Source organism: Folsomia candida, unplaced genomic scaffold (genome assembly GCF_002217175.1).
Source record: "Folsomia candida strain VU population unplaced genomic scaffold, ASM221717v1 Fcan01_Sc034, whole genome shotgun sequence".
NCBI classification, from domain to species: Eukaryota; Metazoa; Arthropoda; class Collembola; order Entomobryomorpha; family Isotomidae; genus Folsomia; species Folsomia candida.
Genome location: NW_019091226.1, coordinates 143,892 through 158,557, shown reverse-complemented (window position 1 = coordinate 158,557; position 14,666 = coordinate 143,892). Strand labels below are relative to the sequence as shown.

The following is a 14,666-nucleotide window of genomic DNA, read 5'->3' as shown; positions in this document are numbered from 1 at the left end:
GATGAGTATTAGCTGAATTACTAATGTAAATCTGGGTTGGACAATAAGAATGTATTGGTCATGATTTTTAGGTTTCTGTATTTCACGTCATATTTTGCGATGTCCTTCGCAAGCGTGGTTTCCAAAGTTCTTAATTCCTGATCCAGATCAACTGCAAACTTTACTTGAGGTTCAATGTCTTCGAAAACAACTAGTTTTTTCTTGATACCTGAGATTTTGCTTCGTTTGTGTAACATGGCGGAAATTTCTGTCCTTACTCGTTGTCTTTTTTGAATTTGTATAATGACTTCGGTTGCGTGTCCACACTTGTCAAAAAACTTTCTTCCAGTTGCTGTTGTGTTCATTATATCGGCCACCATTCGATACCGAAATCCGCGACAGTCATCTCGATCCACATGTTTTAGATGATCTAAATTCTGGAGTCGCATTTCCAGGTTCATCAAACTGATAACGACGCAGTCGTTATGAAGTTGCTGGATGGAACCTTTTTTAAATAGTTTCCAATCTGAAAGTGAATACTTGTCTGACAATAATTTCTTAAAGCTTTTGAATATTTCGTTGAGTTCTTCCTTGTGAATATACCCATCCAACGAATCAAAGTAGTTGATTGAATTATTTTCGAATTCAAGTTCTACTAAAACGGAATGTTGCTTGAAGAATACAAGTGTGTAAAGTTTCCCATTTTTGATATCAAATTCTTCTTCACTAGGCAGAAGGCTCGGATTCCGCCTGAAAACTGGCAAGCTGCTTTTCAGGTCATTTCTGTTTATGTGGTAAACGACTTCAGAACTGATGAGCTTAATTAGCCGTTGGGAGAAATACTCTTGCACTTGTGATTCCATTATTCGATTTGCATACGGCATGGCAACAGCAGATGAGACACACGTATCAAACCGTAAGGAGGGGAGCTCCGACTCGACGCCACTAATTCCAAAATCACCTTCTTCAAACACAACCAACTCTTCGGTGTCTTTCACCCAGGTCCGATCTAGTATATTTAATTGGTCTGGAAGCGCGTCCGACGTGTTCTCCTCGGAATCCGATGTGAGAGATACAATTTTTCGGGTTTGAGTGTCATTTCTCCCGGTCGCAAATTGGGGAAATGCGTCGTCAGTTATTGATCTGGATTGAATTGGTGCGCGTTGCTTGGTGCTCTCAAACTTAATTTTGTCCTTGTAGCTCCTCTGTGTGTGGTTGTTTGACCGAGATTTCCATTTTGCACTGGAGAACTCAAAAGAACCTTTTTTTCTGCTCGGATTTTTCTTTGTTACGAAAGGTTCCTTTATATCACGCGTGGGTGGTTCCGGATTTTAATTTTTCACATTTTTGCAGCCCAGGTCCAAAGCTCTATCGACCATGTTGACCACCACAAGTGCGTGGGCCTGAATAAAGTCCGGCCTGCATTGTTTTTTGACGTGGAAGGAATGCTTCTGGTCCTTGAAGTATGACTCACATGTTGCATTTGTTATGGACCCAGTTAGTGCTACACCGGTCGGAAAAAATCCGATTTTGCTCCACAGCGGTAGGTATGTAATCCATCTCTCAGCAGTATTTAATACAAGTGGAGAATAAAATCGATTAATTATGATGTCGCTACATTGGTGATCGAGATCTTTCCATTTTTTCTCGAGTTGTTCTCTGCTGGACCGGAAGTAAAGAAAAAATTTGGACTTGTCTCTTTGTAATTGGGGATCAAGTTTTGGGAACATTTGTTTCATGGTCTCGTCATCTCGTTATTGCGTGTCTCGAACATGAAGAAATCCAGAATTTCTGAGGGCCTCAAATATTTCGTTGTTCCCTCAATGTTTGAATTTATAATTCTAAGCCTATCTTGCTGGGTTGTGATCAACTTCATGAAATCGCATAAGCGGTTGTCATGTAGCCAGCGAACTTTGCAATTGATTACTTCCAAAATATTCGAAATTTTCTATAAATCTCATTTTGCCCAAATTGTGGGTGTGGTCGTGTGGGGGGAGCAAGAATATATGTTGCAACATGTTTCGCTATGATAATCCGTGTATGTGGCATAAAATCTCACTTTGCCCCAATAGTGGGTGTGGTCAAGTGGGGGGAGCAATAGGAAACGTTGCAACATGTTTTTCTATGGTAATCCGTGTATTTGGGACAAAATCTCACTTTGCCTCAGTAGTGGGTGTGGACAAGTAGGGGAGCAATAAAATATACTGTAACATGTGTTTCTATGATAACTTATGTATATGGCAGAAAATCTCATTTTGCCCCAAGAGTGGGTGTGGCCAAGTGGGGGGAGCAATAAGAAACGTTGCAACATGTTTTTCTATGGTAATCCGTGTATTTGGGACAAAATCTCACTTTGCCCCAATTTGCAGGGGGTGTGGTCATGGTCAGCCACACCCCCTTTAACTTTAATTACCCCCCAGGGGGTTATAAGGCCATATAACAGAAGATCTGGTTCGGCTCAACCCATGGGGTACGCTTCGCTGGGCTGGGCTGTACGCTGGGCTAACTTCACACATATGTGTAAAAGTTTGATTTGATTTGTTTATTTATTGTTAACGAGTCGTGTGAGCGCGCTCACACGACTCGTTACTTACTTACTGACTTACTTACTGACTTACTTACCGCTCGAGCGGTAAGTTAGTTTTGACAATAACAAAATATGAACTTGGCGCATTGAGGGAAACTTATTATGAGAAAAGCTTTGCCTATTTATAAAAATAAACGGACAAAGTTTATTCTCAATATTTCGCCATTCTTCAATAATTCCAACGGCTTTGATCTACGAGATCTCGTGCAACTCTTGCATTATAGAGTAATACTTTAATAATACATACGAAAAGTGTGAGAATCTCTTACCAAATAGTGACTAAATACTATTACTTGGTGTATGTATGCAATGAATTAGTACAAACCAAAATTGCAGCACCTAATAAATCAGAGGTAAGCATTTATTGCAGCTATTTTAATCAACGCTTTTTTGCTAGTATTATTATTTCTAATTTTAAGTGAGGAAGGAGGGGAGGTAAAAGGAGGGTGTAGGAAGGAGCATCTGGTTTCGTGTAAAGTTTTCAGACACGAAAGGAGATAACTAGAAATTAAAAATCGGGATATTTATTCATACATAGTTATGCATACTTCTCTTATGGAGATTTGAGTGTACAAAGCCACTTATGTAAACACTGGAATCTGTAATTTAATATTGAGTAAGAAGATTGACAAATGATGATCTTCCTTCGCTGAACAATAAATAATAGTTAGTTTGAAATTATGGGTCATTTACAGATCTTTTACATTAAGCAACCAGTGTTATTTACATAGGAACTTGCAAATCTTTTTGCTCTCTGTTTAACATGCTGGAGAAAATCATTCTCGATTTTGCATTCTTATTTCATTCTTTGCATAAGGAGCATATCAGTCACTCTTTCCATTTCTTAATTTCTTCGTAAAATGAGGGTGACGTTTTGGATAATTTTATTTCTACCGTGCACCACAGTCGTGCACCGTTATTGATAGCTGTAAAACTTGTATCAAAAACGATTGCCACTTTGTTAACACAAATAAATTCGAATGTAAATGCCCGAAAGACACGCACACAACTCGAACTACACGTGTATTTATTCGAATAAACCAACGTCCAAAAGGTAAGACATCTTTTATTTTTTATTGAAAGATTCGGTGATAAGTCCACCCCACTACCTAGTGAAAGCACCAACTGAGGAAAAGGGACTGAAGAAAAATCATGGTGGGTATATGGTGACACTTGGTTTCTAGAAACTAGACGCAATATGATTCTATTATTTAGTCAAATGATTTTATCAACCGTACCACCACCACTACCACCACCTCCACCAGTTTCTACAACTCGACCTCTGGTACAACCAGTCTCGTCATCGAACCCTCCAATATAATCCCCAACCCTATCAACCCACAACGCACCACCACCCAAACTTTCCCATAATTCAACAGGGTTACCTCGATCAAAATCGGCGGCGTCAGATTCAAAAAGTAAAGAAATAAACGCGGCGAAGTGTTTCAGCATAATAGCGGATGAGACTACGGACGTAGCTGTAATCCAATAAGATTTTGTTATTACTTCAATTCTTGATGGCTGCATCTAATTTTATCTAATTTTATTTAATTTTAATTTTAATTATAATTTTGACAATTTGTAATATTTTTTACTGCAAAAATGTATGATGAAGCATTAAACAATTGCGAAACCCGTCACAACTAGTGATTAATATATCCAAACATCATTTGAAAGTGTTTTCTTTTCATAGATACTGGACTAAAATTAATAAACCATACTCTATCTAACAGTCAATACATGTTTTGGAAACGTTGACACGAAGATCAGACATAATATTACACGATTCAGGAATTACTTCATCAGTTCGACACGTGGCGGATTGATGAACAAATTTGGTACCTTATTGATCAGTCCCAAATACATTTTATTTCATTAAATTTAGTGTGCGAAAAAGCTTGCGGCAAAATTCCCCAAGTAGTAAATGATAATCTGGAAATATCAAGTTCTTAAATACAAACTTTAGGATCGTTGTTTGTAGGTCGCGAAAAAGCAATTACATTAATCTGATACACAATTATTCGTGTTCTGAATAATTAAGGAAGGACAGTACAATTAGCTAAACTCTCAATTTACATTACGGACCAGAACCAATTGCTGCCCACATTTCAAATTCGTTACAGCATAGGAAATTTATTCGTAGTGGACATTTAATTAATTCCTGGTTCACAATTATCGCAAAACCATTATCTGTTTCAAATTTAATTCAAATTTGAATATGTAAATGTTTACCACAAATTGGCATGATGTCAATTCTTACAACACGACCACCACCTTTTTGGCTTTTATCAAGGTCAGTTGCAGAGTCTGGTTATACAAAAATTCTGCACAATTAAGGGTGTCCCTCTGTCAATGAAATTCGCACCAAACTTTATCTTCAGTACAGTCAGCGATTTGATCATTCTTTTTACAAATGATCTACTCCATTTCGTACTTCCCTGAAAGAATTTTCTTTCTAAAGATTTCACCAACTTTTCAGAATCGTTATGAACAAAAGACGCGAACGTGTAGATGAGTAGATTCGACGCAATGGCGTCTACTCCCATCAGCGGGAAGACCAAAAACCCAGGCATTGCGATATCATCATGATGCACCACGCAGACGTACTGTACAATAACCTGCATCGAGGGTACGATAATCATTAACGCGGGAAGAATGCGATCCATTAGGTATGCGTTCAAACACTTTTCCAAAAGCTGGATGGATTTGAATAGGTGGAACGTGGCGTCTTGATCTCGGATGGTAGTGGAAAGTTGCAGGAGGCTAAAATTTAAAAAAAAATCAGATTGCTCAAATCAAAGATTTGAATTGTTGCCGTAAATGTTCCGCTTGACCCTAAACAGTCTGTGTTTAAGAATGGAGGTCTCCCATCGTATGCTCTTAGGTTTGGACCACACGAGTGACAATTGACCACAAATTTATTTAATATGAAATTGTCAAAACGCACTATCTGCGAATGCTCAGGTTTTGCAGAGATATGTAAGTCTTCGCGTTCAAAAAAAGATATATTAAATTTGTAAATTTAGGTACGTTATCTCTTGTTCGGATAAAAAAATCTCTGCGAAACAATGCACATTGGGCGATAGTGTCTTTTGCAAATTTTGATTGTCACTAGTTTGGTCAAAACGGGACAGCATGCTCTTCCGTTTACATACATAGCATAAATTGGAATATACTATAAGTTCCGTGGATGTATTCCAGGATGAATATTCGGATAATAATTTCGGGGCAAGCTGACACGAAATCGGAACGAAACCCGTCTAAAATAGACTTTTAGACACTTAAAAATTCATTGAACTGCTTACCCATCAAGAATGCTGAGATACGTCAAAATGCACACCGTGCAAACCAGAAGGGAATAAACTATGCATACTCCAGCCGACAACATCATATGCAGACTCATCCAAGTTTCAAAGAGATGAATTCCAATTCCTACCAGGCTAAAATCGACTCTAGAACCGGTACAGTTTGGTTGCATGGATAAAATGAAAGGTGGCGTGCAAGGGGCGAAGGTCAAAAGGGTTAATTGTAAAATGGGAACGATCGGAAGGGAAAACTGTATCATGCAGACAAGTAGCTTCATTGCTTTTGTAGCAGTGGAGAGAGTCGCGGTGTGTGGAATATCTGCACTTTTCAGAATAAAATAAAGTTGTACATAGTTCCGGACACTAAGAAGCTTTTTAGCTCAATTTTACAGTGAAAATGATAAAATTGGTGGCAAAGTTGACTTGGTGGGATACTTTGTCTGATCCACCCGAACCTGATATGAATATAAAGGTTGTCAAAAATATCCGAACCGAATGATTCGGATTCCGTTCGTTTGGCTATTTTATCCGAAAGTTTGTTGGGCACTTTGTCGGATCCGGTTAAACAAATCTCCAAACTGAAATGACTGATTCGGTTCAGATGAACACATCCTTTAACCGACAAAATAATAGCGTAATTCGATTGTCTAGCAACATTGGTTATGTTGAGTATTCAATAGCGATGGTAAATAAACTATTAGCATACGTTAGCAACCAGTAACCCAACACGTATATACATACGTAAATAAGTTGCTGAATGGAAATATTTCAAAAAGCTCTAATTCCTTGAGTTTTCATCCGATTAAGTCTAACAAAGGCTGAAAATGTGCGTATTATCCAGGAGAATAGTAAAAATGGCAAGCCCCCGGTCGGAAACGCTACCTTGATGCCAACAAATGGATTTGAAATTTTAGGCATCGGACTTTGTACCAGAAGGAAGTAGAATTTTTGAAAAAATCGAAAAAACGTATCTGTGAAACAGAATTCTCTAACTATTTTGTTTCAACATGTTTTTCATGCAACGAACGGTTCGTGCTAAATCTCAGTGGGACCTTTTCAAAGTTGCAGCTGAATGCATACTTAGGCTTCGCCGTAACCATGGTGATCTTTTAACATGATCACTTTATGGTTACTTTTCCTTCACCTAAGAGAAATACCAAACGTTGTTTTTGTCCAAGGTACAAATTGTATATTGCACTTTAAGAAAGAAAAAATATCAAACATGGCTTTGTTAAAACAGAAAATCTGATAATTATATGAAATAAAGGGACTTTTTTATAAAACAATTTCAGAGTTACTTATGGATTTATACGAGACCGCAAAAATAATATTAAGGGACATTTTGCATGTAGGCAACTTATATATTTCTTATGAGACATTTTACCATTTTTTGGAGACGCGTTAATTGTATACCAAATTATTTTGCTTCTGCTTACTTTTGACGGCAGACTCTTCAAATTTGAGGAAAGTGTTAATCACTTGAATCACATCGGTATTCAAGGAGTAATCCCATCTCGCAATGGTGGCGAAAAGGTACAACAGAAAGAAGACGGACCCTTGAAATTTCGCGGTTAGGGTTAGCCATCCAAAACAGAGGTTTACGAACATTGCGAGACAATACAGCGCGGATAATATGCATTGCAGTTTAAAAAAGACAACGGTTTTAGGTTCAGCTCCAAGTTTTTGTAATTTTTGTAATTTTTCATTGTATTTTAATGGACTACATTTTATGAAACTACAAAACCGAAGTTGAAATTTAAGCAAATGTAAAAACTCGGTTCGGAACATAGTGAATTTTTACGTTTTAAGAAAATGATTAAATATATGTATGATTGTACTTGATGTGCAGAAGCGAAGTAAATAAATATGTTGTTTTTCTAGGCACGTACCCCTTTATCCATATAACGGTATAACCCAAGTAGTTAAGATAACGAAAGTTCTCTTGAATTATTCTATCACAAATTGCGATAATTATGAATAATTCATAAGTCCTTTGCTTGGAAAAGAGGTGGGTGGGTATCCGCATAAACGATGTCCCAGAACAATGGCGACAAATTGTCGTGTCGGGATCGAAAAGTATGAGAAGTTGCATTTAAATATCTAGCCCATGAAACTGATGCCATTTGATAAATTTGCATTAAAAATTAAACGAAGTGGGGTTTAAGGATCTATCATGCGTCATCCCATAGCACCTTAACATGTTGCGCTAGGTGTTTGTTTTGACTTGACTAATCGTAAATTTATATATAATTGCGCAGCCATTTATACATAAGTAATATGCTCGTTGTTATTATAAACTACGGATATTACAATTATCTTAATTGTCTAACAATACTTAATCGGTTACTGTATCAATTATCTACACGGGTTTCACATGCGGCTTCATTTCAACCAGTTATTTATTCATAAAATAAATCTGCCAAGAAACAATTTGTAGGCATATCAAAGTAAGAATACGTAATTTTGAACATACATTCATACGCTACCCAGATTTACCGTAGCAGAAAATTATTGCGAATATGAATACAAATAAATACGAGGCCCTATGACTTTCAGTTTTATCCTAAAACAATAAGAGCATTTACTAAAAACAAAAACAAAATCAAGACACAAATTTCGCATTTTCGCATCGCAACATAATGTTAAAAAATACAAACTAAATGTGTACTAGCCTGGGAGCGGCGCCAGTTCTCAAATAAAATTTCAAGCAAAATTTTTTTGTGAGCTTGTTTTTTTTCCTGACCTTGCTAATGATCTATAAACTCGTCGTAAAATACATACATCTGCATACCTTTGCATACTTAATTACCATATTTATTTATTGGCATATTTATTAATTCACATATTTATAAAGTGTGTGCATATTTATTGTATACATATGTAATAATTATAATTGTTTAGTCCTCAACACAAACTTTAATGCTTATCATAAACAAATCTTTACTAATTTTACACCGAAATTACCAACAGAATCATATAATACAACAACAACGAAATGAACGTTGTCCTCGATGAAGTCACAATGGTGAAAAAATGGCCAACTTCAACCCCCAAAGATCTCCAGCTCTTTACCTGCTGCCGTTCATATTTCGAGATATCTTGCAAACTACAGTATCTCTTGAACTCTCCCGAAACCGTTCTTATCCTCACCGCGATTGGAAATAAGCAGTAAACCGCCGCTATTATAAAGAAAATTATAAAACCCGCCATCCCCGTTAAAGGAATTGGGACACGACCAATCAGTTTGATCAGAATGTACCCCACCAGACATCCCGCGATCAGGCCGACCATCAACGTTACCGGCAAAATGAATCCAAATACCATGTTTTGTACAGTGTTAATAATTTGAAATTGGCGGTACCTAGAATAATTTTGGTTAAACTTAGACACCCGCTTTGCCGCCGCGGGAAATATTAAGGATACAAATTCGCATTCACTACATCGGCGAAATTTGAGGGGTCTTGTCATCAGCTGAAGACACGTTACTATGGGAAAGGTCCCATTAAAGATTAAAGCTATGGCGCCAAATATGATATTCGTGCCGTGAAAGATAACAGCCCCCGCGAGAACGGCTCGTAATATGATTTTTGCACAGGATGGGATTAACGGGATGTATCGAAACCAGAATCTGGTTGGGTCAGAGGTGTGTTGCATGAGTGGGGTAACTGCCCCCAGCAATGAGAAAAGTAGGGGAAAGGGAATTATTCCGTGGAAAAAGAGACCAAGCTTCGTTGTGGCGAATTCTGTGAGGTATCCTGAAAAGGAAAGAAGTAAATCAGAACTCCCAAGAAGAATCCATAGACTTGCACATTTGATAAATACACATAATTAATATCCTAAAGCTGTTTTGCAAATACATAGGATGAGTCACGATAGATTGAACGTTTCGTAAATCTGGCCCACTGGAGAAAATATCTCGTTGTTCCAACTACGGTCACTAATCCTGTATATATAAATATTTTGAACCTGAAAGTTCATTTTTTTGCGACACACATATGTAACGCTGGAAAAATGGGTGCTATATTTGACCCACGTGGTTTTGAAGCCATGCTCTTTGACCGATTGTTATGACATAAATATGTATTGCCTGAGAAGTGGTACGGGTTGCTTATATATGTAAATACATAGGAGGAAAAAACAAGATCCAATATCTTACCGGCATCCTGATTAGCGTATCGATTAATCACTTGGATGTTTCCCAGAGCGAAGCAGATTTCCTCGAATCGAAATATGCACGCTAAAATCGCGTTTAGTGCGAGGAGCTGAATGTCGATGTAGTAAACCAACACCAAGATGTCGGTGCATGATACGTCTGGATCTTTGCGGAACGATAAAAGCTGACTTGTTACGGTGAAGAGGTGAATACATGTGGAAAAGGCGATCAAAATTGATGCGAAATACCACGTGATCAACTTATATCTCGCTCGAGGGGCGTTTGGTTTCCCCATCAGTTCGTCCAAAGTGATATACTGTGCGTAGAAGCGGGTAGAATTGAAGTTGAGGTAGCGCTGCATAGCGGGAAATATGCCTAACGATTTTGTATCAATTTTCCCCCAAATAGACACCCAAGACAGGATTGAATTCATTATATCCAATGTTAGAAATCTGGTAATGCCAAGCAGGGATGTATTGATTTCTAGATACAGGGTTTGGCACGTACGTGGATACGAATTTGACCTTGAATAACCCCGGAACGGTTTGTCGTAGCGGGTCAAAATTTTGAACAGAGGAGCATGTTATCCTCAGATACGCGTGTGCAAAAATTCAACTTTCTACTTGCAAAAATGCCTCCCCCACAGCCCCCAGAAGTTCAAACACTCATTTTTACTCTTTCCAAATTCCGTCTAAAAAATTCGATCTCCGCAGAAAATTTTTGTTTTCAAGTATCCGACCCCAAATAAGTCCATTTGACTTATGTCGGGGGATTGTACAGGTATTTCACTATTCGAAATGAGTTTTATCCCCAATCTAGCTTCAAGGTCCTTTGCATTATCTTGGATCAACTTTGCCGTCTGGGAAGACGCTCCGTCATGATGAAAACTCACCTTAATTATTTTTTTACCGTGCAATTTAAGAAAGTGATATTCTAAAAGTGGTTTCTATACACGGTCCACATCATACTTCGAAGATTCCTTCACTTTTTGGGGGACTTTGATAAGTGGGAGGACACCACGACCTGACATTGCACCCACGACCACCAACTGTTTAAAAAAGTTCTACTTACAAAGAAGCACCAACTTGAGTGAATTGTTTTCGACATTTGTCGTGTAGTAAGCTCTTCGAACCTAATTAGTAACTTGTAGAGAAATTAGTGCTTCGTCAAGTGTCACTAATAACTCACTCTTATTCCTTCACAAAAAATTCGAATAATTTTTTTTGTAAACACGGGCGCGAGTTTTTTCCTACTTTTCAGTCAGCTGATGCACACGGCTTTTCCGACGAAGTTGTTTCTTCAAAATGTTAATTTCTCTTTTCACTGAACGCTTAGACACCCCAACCTTACGGGAAATTTCCTTTTGGGTCAGTGGATTGTTTTCGAAGGTCAATAGGTCAATTTTCCTATGCACGGTCGAAATTAGCACTTTTTTTGCCTTCTTTCAGGGGGTGGTGGTTGCCCTTTACTCAAAATTTATCGCTTTTCACCTATATTTTTCAATACCCTATTGATTGTAGATTTCGAAATTGTTTTCCATTCACTTTTAGAATGTTTAGCAATTCTGTTGTACGAGTATTTAAGTTTGGAAAGAGGTTTTATGGGTGTCTCAGCTTCTGGGGGCTGTGGGGGAGGCATTTTTGAAAGTAGGGAGTTGGTTTTTTGCACACAACTATTTGAGGATAACATGCTCCTCTGTTCAAAATGTTGACCCGTTGCGACAAACCGTTCCAGGGTTATTCAAAGTCAAATTCGTATCCACGTAAGTGCCCAACCCTTCTGTATTAAAGCTGCTGCTGATTGGTATTAAAATTATACAGGTTCGTAAAAATTTCCTTCTGATATGATAATACGTTGATACCAAGCTATTACTACACCGTATTACTTTTGAATACTACTTTGGTGGAGTCTCACATATATGAATACCACTTGGTATGATTTGAATACAGGATCTCTAAGAGTGTAGGACTTTCTGTGGGCACTCTTTCCCATATTTTTAAGATATATGTAGATGTCCGACAAGATTATAAATATTTCCCACGTGAAATGTTTTACCCGGACAAAAAAATACTTATCCTGAAAATATGTTTATCAATATTCGCCAAGTATTTGCTTAGAAATGACAAAGTTGATGACATTCATAGATATTAATATCCGGATGGTATACACAAATGTTACCAGGGTAAATACTTGTTGACAAACGTTTATGTAACTAATTTAAATTAACCTTTCGCTACTGACTATAGCTGCTGTTTCTGATTGCTACAATCAGAGGAGCCCATCCTCCGGAAAATAAAAGCGTTTAATTAAATAACATACCTAGCATGTAATAATTATGTAACCAGTGTGTTTTGAGTATTTCCTTGTGGCAAAAAATTGGTATTAGTTTTATGCATATATTGGTTTTAGAAGATATATATATGCATGCATGCCCCTATTTAAATGAACGATATCGCAAAAAAGTAAAATTTAACACTGCGACCGTGAAACCCTGGATATTACGTAACTGTAACTCTCTCGTTTATACATAGGCCATCATTTATTTGGTATAATGTCAGTATGTCTTTTTGTAATTCGCTGTGCCATGCAAAGTGAAAACCAACACTTGGAAATACCCAGAAAAATTGGTATCGAATTAACTTTGCTTTCGTACATGTGTAGAATAATACAGATTTCATAATTTATCTTAATCATAGCTGTGTAGGTCTGTATGTACATACATGCATATGTACATCATATATATCGTATCTATGTGTACGTACGTATGTACACATATAAATATACATATGTACATATATGTAAATGACCCAGCGGAGAGTAAATACTGGGTTGTGACTTTGTGAGCTTTGTGTATGAACATGCTTACATATTTAGAAATCATTTGATAGGATATACATATCTAAACAAACTGCGTACATAGTATGCTAAATTTAAACTCGACCTGTTTGATGACCTTTTCAAATGACGACCTTGCCCATTCCGCAAAGGGCAAAGAAAAAAAAAACAATCCGAAAAAAATCTTCGTATTGTATCCATGACTACATACAATTAAAATAACCATCTACATAGTTTTGATTGACAAGCAGTGGACCACAATACTCCACGCCCTAAATTGTATACTTTATCAACATTAGTCTCACTTTGTGGAAATGTGTAACGTTGGTGGTACTCTTATCTATGTAGTTACTTGTACACTATTTATGTTTTTAAAATATTGCATCAATTTACTTAGCTAGTAACTATGCACTGTTAATGAACCCATATATTCCAAACAATATGAACCCAATGCCATACTATGCAAGCCGATACATGATCATTAAATATGCTGCTGCTTCATGTAAAAGTTTTGTTTGTCTGTCTGTCTCCCCGTCCGTCAGCAATCTTGCCCTCGAAGGTGTCAAATTCAGATGGGTTCTTTGATACCGTGTTTCGAATTTTATGACCTCGATCAAGTTAGAAAAATTGGATTACTGAAACCAATTTCAAGGTGATTTTGAAGTGAGATCAAGCGCCAAATTAAACCTTAATTTTCAAATGTGTAATGTCATGTCACTGGAAATTTATATTTAATATCTTCAAAATTAAACTGTGAAAATCTTAACAAACAGACTTATTCGACTCGGACTTGAACAGTAGCGCAAACTTCGATCAGGGCCGTCTCATCGTTGGAGATTTCGGAATTGACGGGTAGCGTGTTTCCGGACAGGATGTCGTTTGGAACAATTGTGTAACGGAGGGTGACTGCCTCCCCCGGTTGGACGGACGAGCCCTCGAGGACGGTATCAATAATGATGACGGGGAAACCAAGATAAATGGCGGTCACTTTGAATCGTAACGCTGCAGCGGGTCGGCTTGTGATGATGTCACCCTCACAAGCGTATGGTTTGCCTGTAAGAAGATAAAACCAGGTTTTTAAAGCGAGGTGCATTTATTTAATGTGTGAGCATTTCTGTACTAAACTTATAAAAATGTATGTGTAATTACAGATCTTAAAGAGGTACATATTTAGGGTTTGATTAAAAACATTATTACATAAACAGATAGTTTTTCAATTAATTATAATTCGGACATTAAAACGAACTCGTGGCTAATTTACCTGGCGTCATAACGGCAATAGCTCCCTCGCAGTCTTGGATTCTCATCTCTCTCATCATGCCGGTACCTCCTGGATAATTCAAAAATTTTAAGATTTTAAGATTTCAAAATCAAATTTTACAACTTGAACGGCAAAACCTACCACATCTTGTGTGATCCACGATTCCCGACTGTACGGCGGCGATGCACAAAGCGGCCAAAATGATGCAGACCTTCATCTTTATAAATTTAACGAAGATACGGAAAAGCTAAATAGAATGAGTACAAATTTAAATAGCTACTGTCTGTGCAACACGTCCTGCCCGTCTTTTATATTGGGCCAACCTCAATAAAATATCGGGCTTATCGATGCGCTTATCCTCTGGAATTTCATACTGTTGGGGACGTGACTACGTAGGAAACGGGACATGTTATGCATAGACTCAATTTGGGAGAACAATAACAATCGCTAATGGCGTGATCTTTCCGAATCCAGGATAAAGCCGGTCCATACATATTTATTTGGCTCAAATAGGTCTGTAGGTTTACTGGAAAGGGTAGTGCCTCG

General features: G+C 37.6%; 1 protein-coding gene across 1 annotated transcript; it reads right to left on the bottom strand.

Moving 5' to 3' along the window:
• Positions 1-13,561: 13,561 nt before the first annotated feature.
• LOC110860825 lies at positions 13,562-14,413 on the bottom strand. Its single transcript, XM_022109939.2, has 3 exons — positions 14,262-14,413; positions 14,121-14,189; positions 13,562-13,912 (listed from the first exon to the last, which is right to left on the bottom strand). The coding sequence occupies exons 1-3, from the start codon at positions 14,335-14,337 to the stop codon at positions 13,635-13,637; spliced, it is 423 nt and encodes a 140-aa protein (XP_021965631.1). The 5' UTR covers positions 14,338-14,413; the 3' UTR covers positions 13,562-13,634.
• Between the last annotated feature and the right edge of the window lie 253 nt (positions 14,414-14,666).

Coding starts and splice junctions, on each gene's coding strand:
- LOC110860825 (XM_022109939.2), bottom strand. CDS start 14,337: ATGAAGGTCTGCATCATTTTGGCCGCTTTGTGCATCGCCGCCGTACAG. Junction 14,190..14,261: donor CGTGGATCACACAAGATGTG/GTAGGTTTTGCC, acceptor TGAATTATCCAG/GAGGTACCGGCATGATGAGA. Junction 13,913..14,120: donor TATTGCCGTTATGACGCCAG/GTAAATTAGCCA, acceptor ATCTTCTTACAG/GCAAACCATACGCTTGTGAG.